At 55.5% G+C, this 27,014-nt stretch overlaps 1 protein-coding gene across 4 annotated transcripts in view; it reads right to left on the bottom strand.

Annotated features, from left to right (window-relative positions):
* OTOF (otoferlin) overlaps window positions 1-27,014 on the bottom strand; it is a 92,589-nt gene that overhangs the window by 41,114 nt on the left and 24,461 nt on the right. For 3 of the 4 annotated variants that reach the window (XM_042933483.1, XM_042933482.1, XM_042933486.1), the window contains exons 3-5: window positions 21,294-21,382; window positions 14,422-14,521; window positions 11,778-11,959 (exon numbers count right to left, since the gene is read on the bottom strand). In XM_042933483.1, coding sequence (XP_042789417.1) covers window positions 11,778-11,959; window positions 14,422-14,521; window positions 21,294-21,382 — 371 coding nt within the window. Of the gene's footprint in view, window positions 1-5,340; window positions 5,386-11,777; window positions 11,960-14,421; window positions 14,522-21,293; window positions 21,383-27,014 lie in introns of all 4 variants that reach the window. The other variant, XM_042933484.1, reaches the window with a different exon arrangement.

Here is a 27,014-nt window from a genome sequence, read left to right as displayed (position 1 = left end):
CACTTCAACCAACCCCCAGGAACGTATGGCAAGCTCCATAGTTCCTACCTCTTTCTCTGGCTTGGTGTGGCCTTGCGCCCCCAGGTGAAGGGCCTCGCAGTCAGGGGGGCTGAGGGAAGGGGGCAGGGGTCGTCAGTGTCCCTTCAGTGATGTCCCTGCAGCTGAGCCCGTGATCCCTGGTGCCAGGAGGGACCCGGAGTAGGATCAGCAGGGGGTAAAGTGCAGTATTCCATTACCCCATCAATATTGCATGAGCTGGATACCTGACTCTCTCTTCCCATTCTCCCTCCTCCTGGGTGTGGCCCTGTCATCATGTGGGCTCAGAGGGGGCCAGGGCAGACTCAAACTCTGAGCTCACCTACAACAGAGCCCACCCACCTTTGGGTCATGCGTCTATCTCCCCGTGGAGGCTTGACTTTGGTTCCCAAGATCCCCTGGGTAATGGGTATCCCAAGATAATGGGTAATGGGTATCCCAAGATACCCATTATTCTGGGTAACGTGAGGTTGGGCAAAACCTTTCTGTCCTTGTAGGGATGGCCTAAAAGCCTCAAGCCCTACTCAAGGTTGGGGCCAATCTTATTCCCCCAAATCTGGCCCCACCTTAATCCCGGGCCTTTCTTTACTCTTTGCTCTCTTTACTTCCGGGCAAGACATAGAGGGCTGTGAGTCTGTATCCCAGTGAAAGAGCAGTCAAGAACCTTTCCATGGGCAGCAGCTCACAGTTTAGGAAACACTAGTGTGTTCATGGCTTCCTAAAAAGCCATGAGGTGGGTCAAGGAAGACTGAGGTAACACTGATGTGTCTATACCGGCCAGCATCGTGTTGTCTGGAACATAATAATGGAGGAGAAGGGAAAGAAGGGAAAGAAAGTGTCTCCCCTTCTAATAAGGGGAGGTATCTATACATATGCCAACACGGCATTATATAATTTTTTCTTGAGCAACTACTATGGGCCAAAGCCTTTTCCAGATGTTTACTCATTTCATCTTCATAGCGATCCTGGGAGGGACATACGCTTCTCTTCATTCAACCCAAGAAGAGACTGAGGCTCAGAGCTAGAGTTGAAGCACACTGCTCCTGCCCCCTCTGCCAGAACTGCTACGTCCCGAGTCCTGTGGGATTGCACTTCTCTGTCAGTGGCGATCCCATCCTGACCGTTCGGAACTTCAGTGAAAAATTCCCAGGGTCTGCACTTGTAGGTGTACGTATGGGCCATGTGCCAACGCAGTGTGCAGATGGGGGTGCCATCTGTGAAGAGCCCCAGAGACGGTGCCCAGGCTTACAGAGAAGGCGCTCACTCACAAATGGTCTTAGCATCAACGCATTTTGGAAGAGGCTGCTGTGAAAGTTAATGACTGGTAATGAAACATCACACAGGTCAATGACTTGCGGCTTTCTGACGCTGGTCCCGAGGACCCACCCAAGTGGAAAAGGGCCTGGGGCTTCCCCTGGGCAGTTATGGCCCTTGATTTTGAAAGTCACTTTATTTCTTAAAACAAACGTATTTGGAAGCAGAGATTGAGACTTTAAAAAAAAAAAAACAACTATACTATCCTACAATTCTCTCCCTGAAATCAATCAAAGGAGAAGCCCCTCTTCCCAGACCCTGCCTCACTATCCATCTCCGGTGGACAGGTATACAGGCGGTACTCCTGTGTGCCTGGGGGTATCTCAAAATGAAGATTTATCCCTTAATGAAAAATGTGGAACATGTAGGGTGAATGTAATGTCCAGAATTCATACGAATTTTGTTCTTCAGTTCATCTGGACAGTGTGCACTAGAGCATGATGGCCTCAGCTCTCCCTGCCCTTTGGAATTTTCTGGTCGATGACACATCAGAAATTGACCATAGAAACAGTCTCTTCTGCCTAGTGCTGTACCGCTTCCCAGAAACGGCATGCCTGCTTCTCTTGGCCAAGGGTAAAGGTTAGTTTTGAAATCAATGTTAATTTAGTCAGGGATGTTCGAAGATTATCGGCTTGTATCAAAGACTTAGATTTCCAAAATGTGTAATTCTTTGATGAGGTTGCTGGTACGCTGAGGTCCTGAGTGTTTGTTCTTGTTTTTAAATAAAATGCGGCAGCTGGCCTGAGTTCTTCAATAACTAAAAATATAATGTGGTGAGAAACAGACAAAGAAAACAAGCCAATAATCAACTCAGTGAAAAAATGCTTTGCCACCAAGCGGCTCCTTACTCCTGGCTTCAGGGAAGCAGAAGCGGGAGGCAGGGAAGGTGGGCCTCTTAGGGCCCTCTGGGGATTTCCGGTCCCGCTTGGGCTTCCCCATTGCTGGATTCGCTGCAGTCAGAATGATACGCACCCACAAGTTAGACCACTCTTTCCCTCTAGAGAAAAGATTTTAAGGTTAGTTCACTTATTTGTAAATTCTGTCTTCATTTATGGATCTGATGGTTTCATTGCTGGTTCCACGGCTCAGATCTAGAAGGATGTCGCGGTTGGGGTCCTAGGAGGGAGCTTGGTATTCAGAATGACTTGGGAACATTGGCCGAACTAAATTTAGTGAGCTGGGCGTGACATTAACTCAGGTCTGTGTATTCTTCTGGAGGCTGTGACTTAGGGGCTATGCCTGACGATCTGAGACTGCCTTCAATCAGAACAACCCAGGCTCACTAGCTCAGGCCTCAGCTAATCAGGAGAAACTCCTGCCTAAGAGAAAAGGGGTCTATGGTGCTTTGCATTGTTTAAACAGCCACGTTTTCAAACCTTGGGGGCGTGTTCTGGTGCCCCTTGGTGGGTGTATTTCCTTTATTTCCGATGCCCCAACAACAGCTAATTCATAATTGCAGGCTCTACAGTTGTTTTTTCACAGTGTGTTGAATTTCAGTTAGTTTCAAATATCTTGCCACATCTGGGCAGGACAGGTTGGCCCTTGAGACGAGGACTTGTCCCTAAACTGGCCTGCTTGCCTCCGTGCCCTTGTGGAACCAGGAGGCGTGGGGGGCCCTTGTGTACTTAAGGGGGCCCTTGTGTCCCAGTGAGCTGGCTCCTCAGCTCTCCTCGGTGGCCCAACCCCTTGCAAGTCTCAAGCAAACAGCATCAGGGAAATAGATTTCCCACGTCCCCAGACCAACCTCTCTCAACATCCCACGTACTCAAGGGGACATGAGTTCTTTCATGGCTGGATTCTTCCGTTTTTCCTACGGCAACTTGCACACGCTTCTACTTACTTCTCAGCAGAGCTTGAAACTAGCCAGCTTTGCCAGACGGTAACCTTTCAGAGTTTTAAAACTGTTTTTATAGCTTTTCTTCACCTGGCTACAGAGTTTCAAGTTGCTTAGTCTCTTCTTAGAAATCTCATTTCTGGGTTGCTGGGTGGCTCCGTCGGTTAAGTGTCCGACTTTGGCTCAGGTCATGATTTCACAGTTAGTGGGTTCGAGCCCCGCATCGGGCTCTGTGCTGACAGCTCGGAGCCTGGAGCCTGCTTCAGATTCTGTCTCCCTCCGTCTCTGCCCCTCCCCTGCTCTCACTCTGCCTCTCTCTATCTCTCTCTCTCAAAAATAAGTAAACATTTTTAAAAAATCTCATTTCCCTCCCCTTTCAATCCTCCTAATGCCCCACACATGAAAATATGACTGTATCCCATGAAAATATGACTGTATCCCATGTGAGGACTAGGGATGGCAAGAGACTCGGATCAGGTAGTGCCAAGGAACCAGCATTTACTACGGGTCGCTCGCCACTGTGAGGTGCCTCTTAGTCCGGCCGTGGCCAGTGTGAATCCCTGGGAGTCTGGCCCAGGACAGACTGGGGAGCTGGAAATCAAGAAGGGCCCTAGGGCATCGCCACTCTCAGCCAGAGGCTGGGGAAGAGACAAGTTGTTTACATCTCATGAATAGGCCTCTCGTGTCTAAGCGTCCATGCGGGAAACTGAGCCTGAGCCCTTGAAACAGCTCCCTAAGAGGGACTCCCAGCTCAGCCATCATCTCTCACCCTCCACCCCTACCTCCCTGGATTCAGCTCCCTGGCTCCCTCTCCAAGCTCCCTCTTCTTCCCTTGCTCAGAGCCTGACAGCCTCCTCAACCCTTCAGGTCTCTGGGCCTGAGTTTTCCCCACGCGGTGCCTTTGTCTTGTTGTGCTTCTGTGTGCTTTTGTTTGTGGGAGTTGGAGCTCATATGCTTTTGTTGAAGCAATGATCCACGATGAGTCCCCTGGGACCTCAACGCAGGCGGATGCCTCAAGCCCATACCTGTGCTGACCACCTCAGACCCCTATAGGCACAATCCTGGTGTCCCCACGATGCCCTCCTGTCAACTAGTTTTTAACTTCCTGGTACCACAGTGTGGGGCAAATCCCTTAACATCTCTGAAGCTCAGTTTCCCTATCTGGAAAATAAAGACCCCATTCTTGGCTTTTCAGCTTGCACTGGTGTGTTTGGAGAATTAAATTAAATTTAGAGTACAGTCAAGTGCTCTAAACTCCCCAGGTCTCTTGTGAACTCTGGGTCGGGAGCTAAATTCCCTGTGTGGCCGTCCTAGCTCTGCTCCTGTCCCGGGGCAGGTCACTTCCCCTCTCTGGGACTCAGATTTATCATCTCGAAGAAAGGGCTTTGGACCAGACGCCCCCTCCAGCCGGTCAGCCCTGACTACTACCGCTTCTGTGAACTCCCCACAATGCTAGAGAGTTCTAGAGATGGCATGTGCCTCAGGGGGCCTCTGAGACCCACTCATCAGCCCCAGGCCTTGAGCCTTTCCAACTCCTGCGGCTGGCCTCTCTCATCTGGGGTCCCCACCCCCCTTCTCCCAGACAGGCCCTGACCTCTCCCTCCCCCACGAAGTTTTTTGCGGGATGGAGACTGTGAGGAAGGCCAGAGGGTACGCATATGCTCTGGGGCTTCATGCCCCAGCCACCCCTGGGGCCACTCCAGGCCCAGAGTCTGTCCTCTGTGGGCCTCCAGGCCTTCATGTCCACCTGCCCAGCCCTGCCTTTATTCTTAGTGGGAGGTGGCCACTTCTTGGGCCTCCCCCACCCCTTTGCCTTCAGTCACACCTTCCCTGACAGGAAAGCCCTAAGGGCCTGGCCCGTGGGCGTGGAGCTGAACAGGGAAGTGGAGGCAGAATCCAGACGTTGAAAGGAGGGAGGAGGGAGCAGAAACCAGAAGGCCCAGACGCCTGCCCCACCCCCACTCCACCCCCTCCCTCCCTGACCCTCACCCCTCACGGCCAGATGGACAGACCTCCCTCGCCCTGCCATCCCCCGGTGCTGGCTCTGCCAGGACAGCCCACGCCTAAGCCCTCTGAGACAGGCCATCCCGACATCCGCACCCTGTGGTGAGGAGCCTTTGGGCCCCACGGGCTCCACCCTGGCCTGGGACACCTACTTGTGCTCGCCATCTCTGCCTCCCTTGGTCTTCTCTCTGCCTTTGCTGAGTAGGGGGAAGAAATGAGGAGACAAGGGGATGTGAGTGAGAGGGTGTGGACCAGAGACACTTGCAGATTTAGCCCCTGGCCCTGTTGACCCCCCACTCCCCAAGGGCCTCCTCATCCCAGGGACCCCCTCACCCCACAGCTTCTCGCTGCAGCCTAAGCCTGCTGGGCAGGGGTCTGATGGTTCCCAGGCTCTGCCCTGGTCACAAGAGCGGGGCTGGGTGGCCACTTCCCAAGCCCAGGAGAGCCTGGAGCCTTGAAATGGGAGGAGGCCTCAGGGTGTCACCTGATCTCTTCCATTCGCAGGCAAGGGCTTGGTGATTTCTACTGTGGGTCTCAGATGCCTCAGGGAATGCAAGGTTAGATGAGCCTGGCCACCCTCCAGGCCTGGGCCACCCTGCTCCTCCTCACCTCCTCCCTGGATCCCCTCCAATGGAGTGGGCAGCTCTCAGGCTCTGACGGCCTTGGAGGGCAAGCGTGGGCCAGGGAGATTCTGGGGATGTGGCAATAAGAGAGCTACCACTTCAGGGCGCAGAGCAGGGTAAGAACCGTGCCCTTCTCCCTCTTTAGGGAGGCTTTCAGAAAAGCCTTCTGGAATGTTCTCTCAATCCTTCCCTAATGCTATGGCAAGGAAGATGAAGAAAAGAAAGCAGACAATAATTAGGAGATGTTTTAGTGATGTTTTCCCTCTCCTCATGCTGTACTGGCACAGGCCTTGCCCAGGGGGACATGATTCTGTGCCAAGACAGCTCAGAACCTACAGGCCTACATAGATCACAGCTGAAGTCCAGCTTTGGCCAGTTGTCCTTTCCATTAGGCAAGCTGGTCAGTTTGTAATTCCTTTCAAAGTACTTAGCATTAGCCAGGTCTCTGCTGGTCACAGAACACCTCGCTGCAGAGAAGGGGAGATAGTCTCAGCAGCCCTGTGCTGGCCCCAGGCCTGGCTTGGAGGCCGGCAGGTCAGGCATGGGTCCCCATTGGGACCCACTGAGAGCTGCATGGGGTTTGCCCCAATGGAGCAGGAGCCCCAGTGAGCTTTTGAGAATGAGGGCCGAATGGGAGATTTACTGACTGCACTCTCACATTAATCCAAACAGGGCCGTCTTTCTCTGAGTTACCCATCCAAGTTTTGAAGCAAGTTTGTTTGCTTGTTGTTTTTTTAAAGAACTCTGTGACCCTGAAGAATTTGAAAATCATTGCAATAGGGGAACCGGAAGGGGAACTGTATCCCCTAGGACTGGGCAAGGATGGAACGGGAAGGAGGAATTGATACACCTGAACAATAAAACGTGAGGTTCTATCTCTTTCCCTTCCGGTTTTGCTCTGAAATCTTGGAGAGCCGTCAGGCTGGCCCAGCGGCGGAGCTTCTCAGGCACATAGCAGGCCCAGGTGCCGCACAGCACAGGCTGCCTGGAACATGCCTGCCTCACCCCGTCCTCACACACTCCAGGCCGCTGGGCCTACAAAGGGGCCGCACACAGGCCCACACTCTGAGTGTGGAAATGGAGAAGGGAAAAGGACTGTCTTTCTATGAAAAAAAAAAAGAACATTCTCATGATTTTATCACAACCACTATTAATGACTACAACGAACATGAATAATAAAGCTTCAGCGTTCTGTGCTCAGCCTACCCTCAGTCACTCGGCCACAAGCAGTAGGGATGGGATGTGGCCCGGCCTCTGTCCTCCTTGCTTGGAGACCTCTCCGTGAAGGCCTGGATGGGTCTGAACTTTCCTCCTAGAGTCCACATTGTGTTTTCAGCAGGTAGGTTAGGTAGGTTCTGTTCCTCAGCCAGCCTTCTGTCTCTCTGGGCCTGGGTTTCACTCCATCTCTCCCTCACACCCCCATCCACATTGCTCTGGATGTGCCACTGAAAGCAGCCACTGCGTGGGAGATTCAATATGGCGGCCGCTGGGGAGCTCTGAGGCTTGCTGGGACCCAGTGCTTCATGGGGCCAGACCTCACTTGAACACTCAGCCCTGGGCCGGGGGTGGAGGGGACCCTAACCTCGGGTGAAAGAGCTGGTGAAGCATCGCTTCACCCCTATCCCAGCATGGCCCTGGCCCTGGCTCCTCTGTGCTGAGGTGGGGGAGGGATCATGGGAACTGGGGGGTGAGGCCGGCCGTGCTGACCCCATGCACATCCCAGGGCACACACTGTGGGGATACCCTGCTGCCCCCTGACCCATGGTATAGGAGTGGGGATACCTGGCTTCCAGGATCTCTGCTGGAGTGGAAGAATGATCCGTAAGGAGAACAAGAAAAGTGGTCCCTCCTTGCTCTCCCAAGATGAGACCCAGCAGAAAGGAACCCAACGGGAACCTCTGCCTTCTCAGGCAGGGGGGGCTGGGCGGAAGGGGGTGGGGCCGTGGAGGGCAGGAGGGCCAGGCAGATGGAGAAAATAAGGAGAGAGTCGCAGAATAGAGGAAATCCGCAGGAAAGCCCTAAGAGAAGCTGCACCATTAAAGCTGGGCCTCCTTCCCGTCCCTCTGGATGTGGCTCCTAGAGCCGCATCAGCAACGGAGCCCAGAAGCCAGCGGTGTGTGCGGCTCCCTGGTGTCACAAAGACACATGCACCTGAGCGGCGCTGGTAAGTGTGTGCACGCTCGTGCTGGGCCGAAGTCTCCTTCCCCTTCAGGGACCGGGGCAGGTCACGGAGACTGGAAAGGAAGGAGGAAAGCATCAGGCACTGGCTGAGCACCGACCACACGCCGGGTGCTGCGGTGGGTGACTCACATGAAGCATGTCATTTGATCCTCACGTCCCTGATGCCCCTCTTACAGGTGGGCAAGTGTAGCTCTGGAGACCAGAGCCGGGATTTGAGCTCTGTGTCTCTCCACGTCATCGCATTGCCTCTGGAACATTCCCAGGGTATTTTACAGAAACCTGGCCAAAATCAGAGGCCCCTGGGTGGGGGCAGAGACTAGAGAAGTAGGCAGAGTGGCTCAGAGGGCACAAGACTGACTGGGGCCTGGGATTGATGGAACCGTGGGAGGAAAGGGTTAATGGGCTACTGGTGTTGGGTTGGGAATTGGGGGGGTGCTCAGGCGGAGATGCCTGGCAGACATTCCCTGAGGTCACATGGGAGAAATTTCCAGGAAGATACTTAAGGCCTTCAGAGTGAGTTCCCTTAAGTGAGTACCTCTGCCGAGACCTGTCCTGGGGTAGTGAGAGCAGATGGCTGGAGCCCAGCTAGGGGGTGCCCAGGCCCCAGAGGGAGAAGTGTGGGCTCACCAGGACCTCCCCACATCAGCCTCCTCTGTCATCCATGGAAGAGTCCCTGCCAGTCCGAGGCCGAGGCTGTTTCCTGCCCATTCACTCCACCGGGCCCCCCCTCCGCCCTCCAGCAAGCGCCCTACGGAGCCATGTTGGACGGGGAGGAATGGATTCCCGCCCCAGACCCCTGTGGATCCAGAAGACCAGGTGAGACACTGCTGTTCGCTAGCAGTGAGGGTTTCCTGCTGCTGCTGCTGGTTGGCCAGAGGAGAGACAAGAGAGGCGCCTAGTAGACTGAGCACCTTGATCTTTGAAGGGGTGGGCCTTTCTAGGAATGAATGGAAGGCAAGGGGCAGATGTGGGGAAGGAAGACTTCGCTGGGGGTCAGAGACTAGGCACATATATCCCTTTCCTCCTCCGTCCCTTTGTTGACCAAAGCCTGTCTGGAGGGCTCGCCAGTCCGGAAGACGGTGGCTCTCTCCCAGGCTCCAGAGCTGACGGGCCTGGCTGGTTGGTACTTGTGAGACGAGGGTGAGACATAACACCTCGGGCTGCAAGGCCAACTATCGGGTTCCTGCAGCATCCACACTCCTTGACCCAGAGCTCACATGCCCTTTACATGCAGCCAGAATTAAGCCGTAGGATGAGCCCAAATGCTCTAAAGCTGTTCTACCTTCTCCTCACCAGCAAAGGGCCCTCCCGAATGTTCTCACCTCTTCCCCCCACCCGGCCTGCTGGCTGCGTGGCTAGGCCTGGCAAGGGCACCGACCCCCAGGTGCTCTCAGCATCTGGGCCAGTGGCCCCCGCGACAGCAGGGGAACCGTGCGCTCCCTCACAAAGCCCCTCCAACACAGGGCTGTGGCATCTGGAAGACAAGGGGGCTCTGACCGTGGTTGTCACCCTCTCCCAATTCCCAATCCCAGATAAAATCCTCCCTCCTGGGGCGCCTGCGTGGCTCGATCGGTGAAGCATCCGACTCTTGATTTTGGCTCAGGTCACGATCTCACAAGTTTGTGAGTTCAAGCCCCGCGCTGACAGTGTAGAGCCTGCTTGGGATTCTCTGTCTGCCTATCTCTCTGTCTCTCTCAAAATAAATAAGTAAACTTAAGAACACACACACACACACACACACACACACAACAACAAAAAAACCCTTCCTCCTGCTGCGGCCTCCTGCTGCTGCCCTGGGAGTGGCCACTGAAACCAGGGAGAGGTGGGGAAATCCTGAGCCAGGTTGAGGGAGGATAGGAGAGGCCCTCTGCTGGTCTGGGGACCAAAGCTCCTCACTTTGTTCTACTGCCTCCACTCAAGCCCCATCTGTCAGCCTCCTGGCCCCTTCTCGTGAGCCCCGAGCCACAGTAGCCACAGAGGGTGGCGGCCCTCGGCTGTCAAGAGCCCCCAGACAGCTGTTTCACACTGGTGCTACCCATGAGATCCAGAGTATCCCTGGGTCCCTCGGGACATCACAGTTGTAGAGCGGCCAGGATACGTAGCCCGTTCCTGTAATTGGCCCAGAGGGGTAGGGGACTCGCTCACTGTCATTTGGCTTAGTTAGTAGCAGCCAGGATGGGGCCAAATGGAACTTAGCTTCCCTGATTCGGGGCCGGTGCTCCTTCCCTTCAATTGTTGGCTGTCACCTGGCTTCCAATCTTGCTCCCCCTCCTAGAGCCCAGCTGCAGAGTCTCCGACAGTCCCCGCGTGCTCTTCCTTCGTGGGGACAGAGGATTGGGACGGGTTGGTGCCCTCTGCATCAGCGTCTTTTGGCTCCCGTCACCATTTCCAGCCTGATTCCCGACCCTTTGCATTGTCCAGCTGCCAAGAGCCTGTCTGTCCCCAGCCCTTATGTGGGGCAGCACTCGGCACCCCGGTTACGACCTGTCCCCCTGTGGTCCTTTCGTCTCTCCTAATGGCAGGATGGGGGGAGCGTTCTCATTGTTCTGGGTCCCATTTTACAGGTTAGAAGAGACAGTAAAGAGGGTGTGTGACCGGCCGAGGGCCACAAGACTGGTTGGAGGCAGAGCTGGGACTCAGACCTGAGTCTCCTGAGGCCAAATTGCATGCCCTCTCCATCCGGCTGGCCAGAGTCTAAGGAGGACAGGCTCCCTCCCAGCTGGAGTGGGCGATGCCACCCCTCCCCCAGCTGGTCTGGAGCCAACGTCCACTGTATTTGTCACACGCATGGTTCCTTTGACCTTGTTACCTGACCTGGCTCTCAGGGTCTTAAGCTTGTATAGTGTGTGTGTGTGTGTGGCCCGAGAGGAGTGGCTCAAGTACAAAGAAGAAAAGCACATTCGTCTAATAAAAACATATCAATTCAATTACCTTGATTTACATAGGTGGTTTGTTTCAGAACAGGGACCGAATACATTTTTTTGGAAAGCAAAGGGCAGGAGATTGGAGGGAACGATCACCGGGAAGGGGTCCCCTTCTCTAAAACTTTAGAGGTGCCACTGACTTACCTGCATTTTGCACGTTATTCCCAGCAGACTAGGAATCCGTAGCCAACATTTTACTAACTTAGGGTCTGTCTCTCGGAGTTCTAAGAGTAATGTCATTGCATTTCCTTTTGGGGGAAAAGTCCTGCATTTGGAATGAGCAGGCCTGGACGCAGCTTCCTGACACCCGTGTGTGGTAGGACATTGCAGGGGTGACTCCTAGACACTGAGGGTGTCAGGACACATTCTTCTCAACGAGAGAGAGGCTGGTTCCCAACCAGGACCTTTGGCTTCACCCCGGCAGGAAAAGGCCTCCCTCTCTTGGGCCTGCCTGGGGCCAGGGTGGACGGCGGGCTGCCTGGGGCTGGTCTGGCACTTCTGGGTCTTGGACCCAAAAGGTTAGAGCCCCCTTCTGTCTGCTTCACCCATTCTGTCAGGAGGCAGGGGTCTAGCCTCTTTCCCTCAAGTCCTCCCTCAGGGGAGCAGAAGGCTGGGCCCCTCAGCCTGATTCCAGATACCCTGCCCCCCCCCCCCCCCAGTGAGCCTGGGGTGGGGGAACAGGTGTCGAGGGCCCTGTAGAAATACACTCCTGCCTCGTGTATGTCTCTCCAGCAACTCAGCCCTGTCCACTGAGCCCAGTCATGCCAAGAGGGCCCTTCGCGGGGAACCAAGGCCCAGGAACCCAGGAATCCTCCCAGTGTCTTTGGGGGTGGTGGGAGGCCAGAGGGCCCAGCCTCTTACCTCCGGAAGCTCTTCTCGCCTGGTGTCCGGGAGCTGGGGCGGGAGCCGGGGAGCAGTCCATCCGTCTCCTGGCTGTCCTTCTCTTCCTCATGAAGGGACTCATCCCCCAGGAAGTCCCCATCATCCCAGGAGCCCACCGTGCCATCTGTGGCCTGATATCGGACCTCCACGCACAGGCTGGTCTGGAGGGAGAGGGGCGGGTGGTGAGCGAGGGTACAGCAATAGCAAGGACCATCCCGCGCACTCCTTGTGATGTTTACAAAGTGCTTTCACTTCCTCCCCCGGCCGGAGGAAGGCAAAGTGCGCGTTAGCCTCCCCACACCTCCCATTTTACAGATAAGAAAACTGAGGCTCAGAAAGACTGAGACTCACAGACTCAGTCCGCTTAACGGGTTCTGGCCCCTGGTCCTGCTGCACTTGGCTCTACTCCTCCCTGGTGCCCAAGGTGGAGGGCGCGCCCGGGACAAGCTGAGCCCAGACGGCAGTAGGCTCTCTGGGCCCACTGTCTACGAAGAATATCATTCAGTGTCCCCAGTGCTAGAGGTTTCCCCCTCGTCCTCAGAAGCGGGGCTGCCCTGCTCTCACTCCTGATGCGAACCTGAGATGGGATATGAGCAGAACGTGCCTCCAGGAGAGGGGACCCCCGGACACCTCCCAAGGCATGGGGTCGGCACATCTTCCTGTTCATCTGACACTCCTGCTCTGGAGAAGGGACTTGGGGGTCGCTCTGGGCTTTTCTCTGGGGAAAAGCGGAGCGCCCACCTGGGCCCAGGCTGTGCGCCCGAGAATCCTGGGAGGGCCTCTTGCTCTGGGTCCTCGGGCCACTTGCCTCCTTTCAGCTCTAGTGTCTCCCCGGTGCACAGGGAAGACTCATTCTAGTTCCTTCCTCAACCTGCACGGGTGTCAGTATGCCTCCCAGATGCACTTGCCCTCCCTCAGAGATTGGGGGTTGGCTTGCTCCGGCGACCCACACAGGCAGCCTTTGCTCGGCACGTGGGCTTCCGAACGATTTTCCGGGGCGGGTGGGGGAGTCGAAGGAAAAGCCCTCACTGTTCTAGATGTCATGCTAAGATGCTTTACTGTAAACTCATTTTACAGGCCTGAGCCAGGCTCAGCTCAAACCTCATTTGATCTTCTCAACACTTCAACGTATCCTACCTAACATTTCCGAGAGGGTAAATTACTTGCTCGAAGTCACACAGCTAGAAAATGGTAGTGCTGGGATTTGAGCTGAGCCAGACTGACTCCAAGCCTCGTGGCCTTCCCGCTGAGCCAACGTGGCCCTTTGGATGGGACCAGGTGTGTTGTGCTGGCAAAATGGTGGCCTGGAATTGGAAGCCCTGGGTCCCGGTGTCAGCTCTGCTGTTGACCAGCCGTCTGACCTTGACTAAATTCGTTCCCCATCCAGGACCTCAGGGCTCCCATCCACAAAATGAGTGGCAGAGGTGGGTGGTAGTGCACTAGATAATCTGTGAGGCCTGTCCTCTGCTAAATTCCTAAACCCGATTCTAGAAATACAGAACGTGGTCCGTGCTGCCTGCTCGTCTCTGCCCGCTTCCTCTGTTCTCTCTCCTCTCACTTCCTCCCACTGGTGACCGTAGCTTGTTCTGCACCCCGCCCCCCCTGCTGGGGTGGCTGAGCTCCCCTGACTTTGGGAAGCCTCCCTGCCCACCTCTGCTCCTGGAGAGAACGGGCTGGCTGGGGTCCAGCTGAGAAGTCTCAAGTGCCCTCCTGTCCTCTGCAAGGAAGTATCCTGAGATACAAAGGCACCGTGGGAACATCTGCTCCACCCTTGGCGCTCCTCCCATTCTGGCTCCCCCATGGCCTCCGCCCTGCCTTCTGAGGCTATTCTGACTTATCCCAAGTCTTGCTTAGCTCTTCTAAGCACTATCTGTATATTCTCTTCTAATCCTCGGACAATTCCTGTGGAGCAGATACTATAATTTGGCTCACTTTGCAGAGGATAGGCAGCCTGCCCAAGTCCCACAGTTGGTGGCCCAACCACGGTCCGTGCGCAGGGGCTGTGTCCCTGCCTGTGAGTGGGCATGAGTCAGCCGAAGGGGACAAACGCATCAGAGCAGAGTCTGGGATCGGGGCATCCAGATGAGCTCATTTCTTTCCTTTGTTAGAACAGGTGCCCAGTGCCCACAGACTGTGCGTCGTTCGTACGCGTGTGTTCGTGTTGGAGGTGCTGAGATGGGAGGTGACAACAGGAATAGAAACAAGGTCACTGCCCTCGCAGAATGGCCGGTCTTAGGGAGGCTCCGAGGCAGGCATCCAGAGTGAAGATCACGCCCTGGAGTGGCCAGCAGGGCTCAGCCTGGCCCTTGGGTGATGGGAGAGGCCCCTGTGGCGATTCCTGAGCTGCTCAGTGGAGAAGGGAGGGGATGTCCCAGTCCCCCTTGTCTTGTGCTCTCACCGCAGGAAGGGCTGTGGGACCTGGGACGGCAGCCCTGGAGCCCGGGGCTCTGGCCACGCCCCCCCCCCCCCCCCCCCCCCGGCAGAGGGGCTCTGGCAGTCTGACCTGAGTCTCTTCCTCCTGCCTCACCTCTCCATCCATTAGGAGCATCCCCCAGACCACCCCGTGTGGCCCCCAGGGGACCCCACAAAGGGCAAGTCCAGGGACTTTCTGGGGCAAACCCACCTTGATGATAGCATTGTTGTCATCGATCAGTGTGTCGGTCACCTCCACGCGCTTCTCCTCCACCACCTTCTGCAGCACCATGCGGAAGGTCCCGATCAGCCTGTGGATGGGAGAGGGGGCATGGCCGCGTCACATGAGAGAGGAGCTCGCATCCCAGGAGGCTGTGGTTGGCTGGGGACCGGGCTGGAGAGACGGAGGGCTCGCTCAGGCTCCAGGCTAAGCTTGGAGAAGGTGGCCCCAGAGCCAGGGCTGGTCCTGGCCAGGGCAACGTGTCCAGGAGAGTACGTGACCCCGACCAGTGTGAGTGGTTGTCTGTGTGAGACCCATTTCCCTGGCGCTCGTGGGCAGAGAACCCCCTGGGGGGATGTCAACAGACTGGGGGCAGGGTACCCCCTGGCTTGTGGAGTTGGGGTTCAGCCGAGCCCCTGCCCAGATGCCCAGTGTGGAGGCTACCGGGGAGGGTCCACGAGCAGTATCTCCCCCTTCCGCCGCCCTAACCACCACCAAGGTCTCTACCTGCCCCAACACCACTGGCTCACTGGTCCCGTTTAGTCAGCAATGCCCACACCTGCCTTCTGCAAGCCCATTGAGGGCAAGGGTCCATCTGGTGGCAGGATCCCCATATTCCCAGACAAAGTGCAGGGCTGTGAAGAGTTCAGTCTTGCAGTCGGAGGCGGGGACTTGAAGCCCGACTCTGCCACCAGCCAGTTCCCTGCTTTCCCTGACAATTTAAGCTCTCTCCATCTGTGTTCTCCTAAGGTGAGTTACTAAAATCCCTGCTTCCCAGAGCCGTTTAGAGGGCTGAGAGCCTCGGTGCCAAGTTCTCACCAGAGCGTCTAGCATTCCATCACAGTCAGCATTCCAGAAGCAATCTGGGTGATATCAAGGGGTGTTGCTATACGTTGAGCCTCTCCCGGGCAGGGGCCATGTTTCCTATTTCCAGCCCCTATTTGAGTTTCTCAGCACACAGGAGATCTCAGTATCTGCTGGCTGAATTAATGACCAACAGTGGGTGCCTAATAAATGCTGACCGAGTTGACTTGAACCCCATTTCACCCTGCGGTTTGAAGGTTATTGCTCTGGGAGAGAACAGGGTAGTCGGAGAGATGTTCTCACGTGGTGATTCCAAATGGGGTAGATTAAAATGTGCACACCATTTCTGGTTGAAAGGACAGAGACCGAGGGGAGCACCTGCAGCGCGTGAGAGCCAGAGGGGCCTTGGGATCACCCGGTGCCGCCCTTGATTCACGGAGGAAGGAAGGCGAGGCCGAGAAAGCAGGAAGGGACTCCGTTAACCGATGGCAATTTGGAGCCAGGTGAGGCATCAGGTGAATTCTGACTTTAATGGACGTATCTGATGTCTGTACTCTCCTGAGGAACACGGAGGGTGAACACTATATATATATATATATATATATATATATATATTTTTTTTTTTTTTTTTTTTTAAAGGGCCTCCTTTCTGTGTGAGGAGGGAAAGTGGTGGGAGCAGCCACCGTGGATAAATATGAAATGCTTCCCCCTGGAGCTCAGAGCCCTCTCAGCCGGCTGTTCTGCCTCCTTGAGGGCGAGACTGTTCATACCATTCCTCTACTGGAGACCCCTTACCAGGCTTCTAGGTGCTTCTCAGACCCAGCCCAGCAGACGCCTCCTCCCTGGCTGGGTCCTGGCCTCTCCCCAGCTTGAGCAGTGCCCAGAGAGGAGAAGTGCCGGGATGGGATCGAGGTGGGGGCGGCGGGGGTGGGGGGGAACCTGGGGCAGCTGTGGATACTCAGGCACAACTTTCCTAGAAGACGCTCCTAGCACCGCAGAGGATCGGCAGAGATGCTGTAATGTGGCAAGACACCCCCAGGGGGCAGGGTGGTGCTAACTAAGGTCAGTCTCAGACCTTGCCCTTGGAGGGCCCAAGAGGAAGGCTTGTCCAGCATTTTGTTAAGGAGGGTCCCTCAGCATCCTCCCTGGCATGCAGTCTCCAGCCCCTGCTAGACACCCTGTGACGGGGATCTCACTACTCCACGGCTGCTCTCACTGCTTTAACCCCACAGTGAGCCAAGGTCCACCTCTTGGCAAATTCCCCACTCCTGGTCTAAGCCTTGTCCACACACAGACTCAGTGCCATCCTTAACAGAAGCAGTGTAGACAGCGGATAGAGCCTGGGCTCTGGAGTCAGATAGAAGTGGGCTCACCTTGCAGGATCTAAGGGGGGAGATTCCACCACCTGGCGGCTGTGTGACTTTGGCTAGCTCTCCAACCTCTCTGAGCCCCACGGCTCTCCAAAGGAGGTGACACTACCCACTTCACTGGGTGGCGGTGAGAGCATTCAAGTGAAATTCTTCCGACACTGCCTCACTCAGACACCTGGACCTCCTCCCTCCCCTGAGTGCAGGGCTTGCTGTCTGGAGGGCCCAGGCAGTGCTGGTCTTCTCTGCAGGATGGGCTCTGTGGGCAGGTGCACAGCCTCACAGAGCCAGGGTCTGTCTGTGCCCAGAGGGTGGGGCTGGGACCCTGGGACCCAGGGGGTGGCTTGGGGTGGGGGGGGTTTCACTTCTAACAGTGTCCCCCAACCTCCTCCAAATGAAAATAAAAAATAGTGTTCTTTGAAAAGGACAATTGCTATTATCCCAGTCATAAGTAAAGTATGAAGGAAAGCGTTTTTATAAAACTTTGTTTTTTTTGTGGGTCCGTCCGTAACGCACCGTTCTAAGCAACACCAGGGTGCCTGCTTTGAAAACACAGCTTTAACACAAGTGTCCTAATACTGCTTCCGACCGAATGCCACCCCTCAACTCCCTCCGTAAACGCTCTCTGGGGAAGGAGCTAGTGCAGGAAGCCCCAGCTGTGGCCTGTGTGGTGACCCCAGAGACCACCCTGTCCAGCCGGGCTGCCCTTTGTCCGCCCAGCTGCAAACTCATGAGGTCGGCCTGTTGCCTCTTCTCCCCTGGGTGGGTCAGCATGGAGGGGCCGCCTAGGAGAGGGGGCCCAGGGTGACCAGGCAGGGTGGGCTCATGTGCCCTTGGACACCTGCAGCGTCCTTTCCCTGGGAAGTGGAGGTGTGAGGCCGTTTGTCCTGTGAAAGGACAGGAGCACTGGCCCGGGGGTCAGGAGGTCTGGGTTGAAGACCACCTCTGCCCCGACCCTGCCGTGTGATCCTGGGTAAGAGCCCTTTCTGGGCCTCAGTTTCCCCCAAGACTGTTAGATGAAGGACCTGGGACCTGATGTTCTGTCCTCTGAAAATCATGCTTATGTGGCCCATGCAAGTTACCCGTCACAAAGAAGGCACCCCCTGCAGAGCCCATGTCCCCCCCCAGGAGGCTGGGCTGGCCTCCACGGAGTGGCCAGGTAGGCTGGGCGGGGGCAGAATTCCTGGATAATTAGCCAGCAGGGAGGGGGCCTCAGGCATGAATGGGTCCACAGACTGACCACAATAGAGCGGCAACCAGGCACCAGGGCCTGTCAATAATTCATTGCTTTCCCCCTGGGAGCCCGTGTCAAGTGCCCAAGGTCTGGCCAGGCCTCCGCTGCTCTCCTGGCTCCTGAATTATTCAGAAGTCCCAGGAGACTGGCGCCTGCATCAGGCCATACCCCCCGCCCCAAAGGTTCTGGACAGTTCTGGACAGGTGAAGGGGGACACACAAGATCCTGTGGACCCAGCACCTTGTTCTCACAGGAGGCCCACGGTTCCTGAAGGAAGACCTCGTTCAAGGTGGGCCAGGCAGACCTACCATGTCTCTTCCTCCTGGAAGCCCCTACAGCCACTGGGTAAGGGGCCAGTGTCCAAGCCACCCTCTACTTCTAGAGCAAGTCTTTCTCTGAGATAGGTGCTAATGGGCTCAGGGCCATGAATCCTATTTCTCATACCAGCTTCCTTTCCCTCAGTTTCCCCGACTGCCTCAATCATGTGACCTGGCTCTCACCCTGGAGGGTGCCATGAGTTCTTCAGAGAAGAAAGGCCATTTGGATTTCTGCTTCCAGACCCTTCCACCCTGCGTACCTTCTGCCTCCTGACCCCATGGGGGCATTTATTCATTCATTCATTCATTCCACAAAGTAATTGGGGGCCTGCTCGGGGCCAGGTGTGACAGGTGTGGCTTTGCTGGCTGGTGAGCCTGGTGCAAACCCCAGAGGCTTCCCCTCCGTTCGGCTGCCCCTTGGGAAGCAGACTGGCAACCGCAGGGTGGGCAGACCTGGGCCCCACCCGACTCCAAGTACCTTGCCCTCCCACGCCGGCCCCCAAGCTGGCCTGTGTCAGGATGGACTCTGTCTGTGTTCTCCACGAGACGGGCACCCCTTTCCCCATCCCAGCCCTGTAGCCAACAGTGTTTCAACATTCCATGGGCTTTCCGAGGAAATGAGAGGATCCTCTCCCTTCAGGCCCAGACCTCCCTGGGAGGGGTTTCCTGCCTCCTCGTGGGTGGGTCAGGGAGGATGGGAAGAGAGGAAGAGGGGAGAATTAGGTTAGAATCTCTCCTCTGTCTCCTCTGGCATTTTAGAGCAACTAATTGAAGCCTGAAGTTTTGGCGTATTCACTGGGATGGTGTTCAGTTTCTCAATTTAACAAATATTCTTCGATTTGTTTGTAGCCAGGATTTGGCTATTTCTAAGGGTTTCCAGCATTTTGGGGGCTGTCTAGAGGCTTCGCTGGAAACAACGTACCAATCTCTTTCATGTCTGTGGTTTCTACAGTCGCTGCTCACAAATCCTGGTTTCTGGAAGGTCCAGGATTAGGAAGGAGATGAGGAAGCAGACAGCCTTACCCCGGCCCTTCCACTGTCCAGTGGCCTCACTAGCCTCTCTGAGATTCAGTTTCCCTACCTGTGCAGCAAGGGTTGCCCTGGCTGACTTCTGAGGCTTCTGGAAGCTCTGACATCTGCGTGTGGGTCCTTGCTGGGGTTCCTGGATGTCTCTCCTGGCCCCCAGCTTCCAATTCTTCGTTTTCCACACCCACTTCGGTCTGCGTGTGGGCCCTTCTCTGTTCCTATTTCTTCTGTCCTCACAGGTCACCTGATGTCTCATCCCAGGGAAGAAGGTTTTGCTTCCTCTTGGGGGCCCCTGGTGGGGTATCTCACTAACTTCTCTTGTGGATACCAGAAGCAGCTGCCTGAATGATGTGCCACCCCAAGAGGCCAAGGGGAGGCCTCTCTGCCCTAAATTTCTCCCCTGTGGGCCTGCCAGCGGGCTGAAATTCCCATATCCCATGCTCAGCTGAGATGTCGTGGGCTTCCAATAAAAACCACAGAATCCTTGAAGTCTGTGTGGTTCAGCCCATCTCAATCCAACACCCCCCTACGACATCATGGTCCACTCTCTGCTTGGCCTTTCCCAGTAATGGGGAGCTCATTACTTCCCAAGAGCTCATTGGTTGGAGAGCTCAAGCTACCTTTCAGCTGTCTACTGTCTCTCAGCAATGCACCCTCGTCCTGGTCCTGCCTCTGGAAATGGCAGAAAACTTTCTCGGGGAACAGGCATGGTGACTTAGTCTCTCATTTTAGTACTTCTAGCGACCACCACAGTGTCTGTCTGGTACAGAATATTTGCTCAGTAAGTGTTTGATGAGTGACTAGAAGAGTGGGTGGATGGATGGGTGGATGGATGGATGGATGGATGGATGAAAAGATGGAAGGACGGACCGAAGGATAGACGGAAGGATGGATGGAAGGATGGAGGGATGGAAGAATGGACAGAAGGTTGGATGGAAGGATGGACAGAAGGATGGATATATAGGTGGATGAACATGTCCTCTATGGTTTTCTCCTCCAGTTCTCATCCTCTTGTCAGATTTAAAGTCCCTTCCCTTGGCAACCACAAAGAGCTGACTACTGGTATTCTCTCCAACCAGCATGAGAGCATTGGAACCCTCCTCTCTCAACACCCCTGCTCTGATTGTCCTCCTTCTATTAAAATTACCTAGGATTATGTCCCCCCTTTTTTTATTTGTAGTCTCTTCCTGCTGTTGAGTAATGCTGCACTCTCAGTGAGTAGTATTTCCATGTTTTTCTGGACATGTTGCTGTTCAGCCATGACACCCTCTAGCTGGTATAAAGGCAATTGGTTTTTGACCCCCCAAATGGGACTTTACCTTTCTTATGTGCAGCCACCATTCCAGACTCCTCAAGTCATTCTGAATTCTGAGAAGGATGGGCACTACTTTTACTGAACCCTTTGTAGTGATTGTGCTCATGTCATAGGTGTGTTCATTGAAGAATGTAAGCTCCATGAGGGCAGGCACTCGCTATCCTCAGCACCTAGTTCAGTGCCTGACACAGAGTGGGCACTTAGTTAACATTTGGGGAATGAATGAATGGACATCTATATCCTTTAATTCTCACAGCTTCCTTTGAGATAAGTACCTACCCTTTCTACACGTGAATACATCAAACACAGAGAGGTTATATAACCAGTTCCTGGTCACACAATAGACGACTGAACTGGAAATCTGAGGTGAGGCTTGCCTGACTCCCAAACCACCACACCAAACTGACTCAGAGCCTCTCGTCCTCCCCGGGTATGACAAGTTTGTCCTCAAGGCTACAGATGGCCCATTATATTATCTGCCATTATATTAACTCCTCTGCTGGGTAACTGTCACCCAGGATGGTGTAAATGGGGAGACTTACAGAAGGGGACAAGAAGCTGAGGTGGGGCTGGGGACAGAAAGGGTGAAAGGGAGGATAGGGCGTTCTTGGCTGACAATGGTTGGGAGGGCTGAAGGACTCCGAAGACAGCATGAGAGGGCAAGGAGGGGGGTCTTTGATGATCAATCCAGGGTAGGCTGGGGGTGTGAGTCGCCTTTTAAACCCAAAGGAGAGAGCACCCCAAGGAGAAGGGCAGGCCCCCAGCCCCTTAGGACCCCACCTCTCCCACCCCACACTTACTTGTTGCTGAAGACTTTGCTATAGTTGAAGATCTGAATCTCGAGTATCTCATTGCTGTCGATGCTGCTGGCCACTGGCCACCGGAAGGTCTAGGAAGAGAGAGAGACAGCTGTGGCCTTAAATGGAAATGACAGGGAGGGGTATGAGGAGCAGGAGGGGGATTCCTTAAAGGTAGCCCTTCGCATCGGCCCAGTGCTCCACAGGAATAAGTTTCACATCTAGAATCTCATTTAATTCCAACCAGCACCTTGTGACCCATTCCTCTTTCAAAGATGGCGCACAGAGAAGTCTAGTGACCTTCCCAAGGTCATATGGTAAGTGGAAGAACTGAGGGCTGACCAGGACTTCTGACTCTCAGCCCAATACCTCGGGCATGCTCTGGAGTGGGTGGTGCAGCCGGGTGGGGGAGGCTGGGCTCTGGGGGAACAGCAAGGATTGTGGGCGTGGGCTTGTTTTTTGCTGCGCGCTGAGTGGAGTTGTAAGCTTCCAGCTCTCTCCTGCCAGAATCACGCTGGCCAGTCCAGGCTCTGCTTTGAGTGGGAGGTCCTGGGCTCCCCCATTCAGGTCAAATCACCCCTCCCACGGGTGATGTTAACTTTGGGGACAGATCTCAGCTGTGATCAGGGTCAGGCCCACAGAAGAGGGACAGCCTGGTTCCAATTCCCTGTTTCTAAATTTACTCTCACCACTTCTGTCTTGGCTTCATCATTAAATCGATTAATAATGATGAGCAGGAAGCTGAGTGGGATTTTTCCTGATGCCCTAGAAATGGCACTGTGGGCCCAAAGCCGGGGCCAAGGGTGCTAAGTACCCCATGGTCTAAAGACAGCTGCTGAGAGAGAGGCAGACACCTCCCTCAGGGCTTCCCCGAGGGCCTGCTGCCCACCGCACCCCCCACCGCCACCACCGTAGCCCTCCTTCTTCCTGGGGTGTAAAGAAGACTGGGGAAGGGAAAGGTGGCCACGGTCATATCCTAGGCACAGTGTTTTTGCGGCACCTTGCCGGGAGAATTGTTCAGAGAGACTGAGGCACCTTCAGGAAGGGGACCCTGGCTGACCCTTCAGGAAGGGGACCCGGGCTGCAGGGGGTAGATGTGGAGGGCCTGAGCCGGCGTCCTGCCCCACTCCATGTGCCGAGCCACCACAAGCCTGACAGAAGCGAGAAGGTGTCAGGCTGGAGTAGCAGACCTTTCTGGACCGGACTTTTGGATGACTGAGAATGACCAGAAAGCTCTGAGGTCTGTTCCCGAAGCCGTGAAGAGACAGTATCCAGGGGGATTTTGACAGAACAGGTGGAAGGTGGTGACTTTTAAATTTGTTTCATGTTTCTACCCCACCAAAGCCAGACTGCTCGATAGGCTAGAAATAAATAGTAACGATAGTAATCTGAATCAGAGCTGCCATTTACAGAGAACTTTTCATTATGCAGGGGTCTGAATGCTTTAGACGCACTAATTCACTGAATACTCCAGCCCAAGAGGCTGCTCCTGTGTTCTCGAGAAGCCAGGTCTCACAGGGGTAACATGATTCAGAGAACTCTGCTGGTGGTGGCTGAGCAGGCTCAGGGGCAGCGGGGGTGGGGGGGGGGGCGCTCTGAGAACTCGCCCCGCAAGCCATTCTGAAGCTTCCTTCCCCCAGAACGGGGACAAGGGGGACTGGGAGGCACCGGGCCAGCTTGGCAGGTCACTGCCCGATGTGGACAGACCTGTCTCGGGAAAATGGCCCCACATCCCTCTCTTCAGTCCCGGGGAGGATTCGGCTGGAGTGGGCAGGTGAGGGAGGGAGAAGCAGCGGAAGGAGAGGGGGTGGAGGCTGAGGAGGGAGAGGGTTCTGAGCTGGACCTGGGGAGGATTTTGGAGGCCATGGACACAGAAGGAGGGCAGGATGAGTGGACAAGCCCGGCCCCGGGCCCGCAGGCCTCATTAAGCAGCTTCTGCCCCTGCTGTCTGGATGCCTCGAGCTTGGCCGAGTATGTGGCTTCCTTAATGAAGTTGCTTTTAATTGAGCTGCAGGGAAATAAGCCAGCTCGTGAATTCAGGCCCAACTCATTAGCCACGGTGCCGAGGGGAGAGGCCTGGGGAACCTCCAAGGTTTCGGTTTCCCTGGGATGAAGGGGGCAGGGGTGTTTGGTCCACCTGAGGGTGTGTGGGTGGGATCTTGGGCTTTGGAAGGAGAGACAGATTAGGAGAAAAAGGACATGACTGTGGAAGTGGGACCATGACAGGGAGGGGTGTTGAGCAGTGACATTAACAAAGTGACCACGAAGGATCAGCAGAAGTCATCTGGAGGAAAAGGGACCCAGACAAGGAGGCTGCTTGCGACTTCTGCTTGCTTACCCCTAGGCACGGACTTGCCTAGTGACTGGGGTGCGGTTTACCGGGTCACGGGGTGACAGGAACACCAAGCTGGTCGTCGCAGGCCCTTGATGCACAGAGAGCAGGGGAGTCCGGGCGGGCCGGGGAGCGGGGCGTCGGGAGCTGGGTCTGCCGATGAGACTCCACAGGATGGGCCCTGGGGCACAGCTTGGGGTGCCCTTTCCGGGATTGATCAGGGGTTGCCCTTTCCAGAACTGATCACATTCAGGGCTTCCCAGAAGGAGCCCCAGGAGGAGGAAACAGGAGGAAGCAGATGGTCAGGTGAGGCTGGGGTCAGGGGACAGGGAGCGTGGACGCCAGGGACCAGGGCCGTCCAGAGGCTTTCACGTGGGAAGAGCCGGCCTAGTCCCCAGGGAGTCCTCGGGCCAGCCTCACTCTCTCTTCCCGCCCCTCACCTCTCTGGCTCCCATGTCTGCCCAACCCCCTTCTCTGTCCTCCTCTCCTGCTTCCCTGCTTTCTTCTCCGCCTCGCCCCCATTACCAGCCTCTCTCAGTCTCTGTCCCTCCCTCAGTGGTTCTCCATCCTGCTTGCGCACAAAATCACTTCCAGAAGTTTCTAACCATCCCGCTCTGCCTCTGGAGGTCCGGGCGCGGGATGGTAGGCGCCTCCAGGTGCTCCCACGTGAATCCAGGTCTGAGGCCCCCTGCTCGAGGGAAGGACCCTCCCGGGACAGTGAAACCCCAGCGTCCTCTCCCTCCCCCACTGCCATGAGGCGGAGCAGGCAGGCTGTGTCCAGCTAAGGGAAAGGACTTGGGGCCCCGGGAGCTCTTTGCTGCTCCCGCTTGGCCTCTTCCAGAAGCAGAGGCCTGGTGTTTGGTCCGCGTCTAAATATTCCTCGGCTCTTCCCTCCATTTTCACTTTTCTTTGGTGAAAACTTTTCCGTGGCTGCCTCGCTGCTTCCCCAAATAGGTCTACATCCCCCTTCCCAGGACTCACAGTCTCCCTGGCTGTGACCCACGCGGCATTTCCAGCCACCTCCCTTCGCGCAGCAAGTACCTACTGAGCCCCGAGAACGGCAGTGAAGGACGTGCCCTGTGTCACTTCTCTCAGCCCCTCTGACAACCAAGAGGGTAGTCCCTGAGGTGCCGCCAGTTAGCTGTGTGACCGAAGGCCACCCCTGGCTCTGTCTCAGCCTCGGCTCCCTTGTCGATAAAACAAACGAGGGCCACACTATCTCCCTCACGGGGCTGTTGAAAGAACCCAACGAGACCACCCAGGTGGATTTTGTAAAGCGACAACACAACACTGCAGAAATCTGAGGCGTGGCTTATTTTGTTTGGTCGCGTTTTTCCCCTTGGGGACTTTCGACCTGTCTGGGGCTGACCCTCACCCCTCCCTGACCCTCCGCGGCCTCTCCCTCTCCCTCCATCACTTTCTGCCTTGGCCTGTGGGTTTCCCCTTTCTCTTACCAGAAAAGATGTCGTTTCTCATGGCCTCCTCAGTTTTGCTGTTACTTCCTCCCCAGTGGAGGGTGTCGTGCTCAGACGTGTATGGAGAATGAAGCAAGACCAGAGTGGGAGGTTTGGGGGTCTCAGGAGCTCCCGGGCCTGTGCCCCTGGAGAGCATGTCTGGGTAGAACGAGATACTTCCCCGAGCACTTTCCGCTAAGAACCGAGGCTCACAGCGACGTGGCCAAGATGGGATTCTTTTACACATGGGGAAGCGGAGGGCGTGAGCCATGTCATAGGGTACATAGGCAGTTGGTGGCAGAGGCAGGATTTGAACTCAAGTCTCCTGATACTTGGCTCGGGGTTTGACCCACCAGCGAAACCAGGGAGATTCGCTGAGGGGGTCTGTGGCGCTCACAATCTTTCTAGATCGACAGGAACAAGAACGTTTATTTATTGAGGGCTGACCATGCGCCAGGCTTTGGCTACACGCCTCATACACATTACATAATTTAGTCCCCATTTTGCAGATGAGGGAACTGAGGCTCAGACAGGATTGGCCCAAAGTAATTCAGCTGGTAAGTGGGAATGTAGCTTAGTATTTGAGATTACAGTTAGACCCTCTCAGAAGTCAATTACCAGGTAAAGGAGTCCAGGCTACCCTGCTGGAGAGACCACGTAGCGAGAGGTCCTGGAGAACGTGTGGCCACAAGGAGGCCCAAGGTGCCCCAGACAACAGTCAGCACCGACTGCGCTCCCAGCCGGACGCAGAGGAACTGCCCAGCTGAGCCCAGTCCACTCACACAAGCGTAAGAAACACTAGAATGTGGATATCTCAGTCCCTGGATTTTGGGCTGCTTTGTTCCACAGCAGTAGCTAACTGTGACACTCTCTCGAACGCATGCCAATCTCTCAAACAGTCAGACTCACGTCAGGGAGGCCTGGCAGCAGTGGTGGACCTGTGCTCCCTGCCCTCCACACACTGATGCTTTGCTCCCTCTCCTTCTGTTGCCCCAAGAACTCCAGGGATAGCTTGACTGCTGCTCTCCGAGCAGTTCAGAGCGTGAGCAGAGCGGACAGGCCTAGTTTCTTTCATCTTGTTCATGGAGGTGTCCCTACATCTGGCACAGGGCCTGGGACACAGGAGGCACTCAACAAACGGACCTCGACTGGCTGGCTGGGCCGCGGCACTGCTCCCTGCTGGCGGGTGAGCACGGGTGGGTTAGTTCACCTCTCCACACCTCAGCTTGCTCTTCTGTAAAGTGAGGGTGACGGTCACAGTACTGTTTCTCTGGGGTTACCGCAAGGCTGGGGCAACACGGCCCAGAGCCTGGCCCAGGGTAAGAGTGCAACCAACATGGCCGCTTATTATCGCGATTCGTCTCGTATCGTTAGTTCCAGGAGCCGGGGGCAAGGCCTGGCATTGTTGGGCACGGCACTCTAGGAACTGCAGGAGGCTCCTGAGAAGAAAGGGCCTCTCCCCAGCCTGCGACAGCACTAGCACGATTTTCTTTCCGTGGCCACAACAGCTGAAAGTTGTGCCTTCTATTTCTGGAGGTGCCCTGAACATTAGTGACCCAGAGACTGGGCCAATTTAAGATTCCATGCCACGTCAGCATCTAAACACTGGGGGGGACTCAGACAGCAGCTAGGCCAAACACTGCCACTCAAGATGTCACGGGCCGGGAAGCCTCATGCAAATGTTTCCCGAGCACCTTCTGGGTTTGCTGAGCACCTCCTTGCGCAAGGCTTTGTATATGGCACTGTGGGCAGTACAGAGTGCAAGCATGTTTCCTAGTTCTGTGGGAGTTCCTGGATAGTTCTGGAGACACCCACGGACCTGAAATTGCCACCCGTGATAGGAACACTGACAACAGTAAGGTGGCAAGTGTTAGGGGCAGAAGGGGGAAAGGAGGACCCCTGGCAGGAGGAGGGGTCTCAGGATCCTCGGGAATGAGG

Source organism: Panthera leo, chromosome A3 (assembly GCF_018350215.1).
Source record: "Panthera leo isolate Ple1 chromosome A3, P.leo_Ple1_pat1.1, whole genome shotgun sequence".
Taxonomy (NCBI): Eukaryota; Metazoa; Chordata; class Mammalia; order Carnivora; family Felidae; genus Panthera; species Panthera leo.
This window is presented reverse-complemented; position numbering and strand designations above follow the sequence as displayed.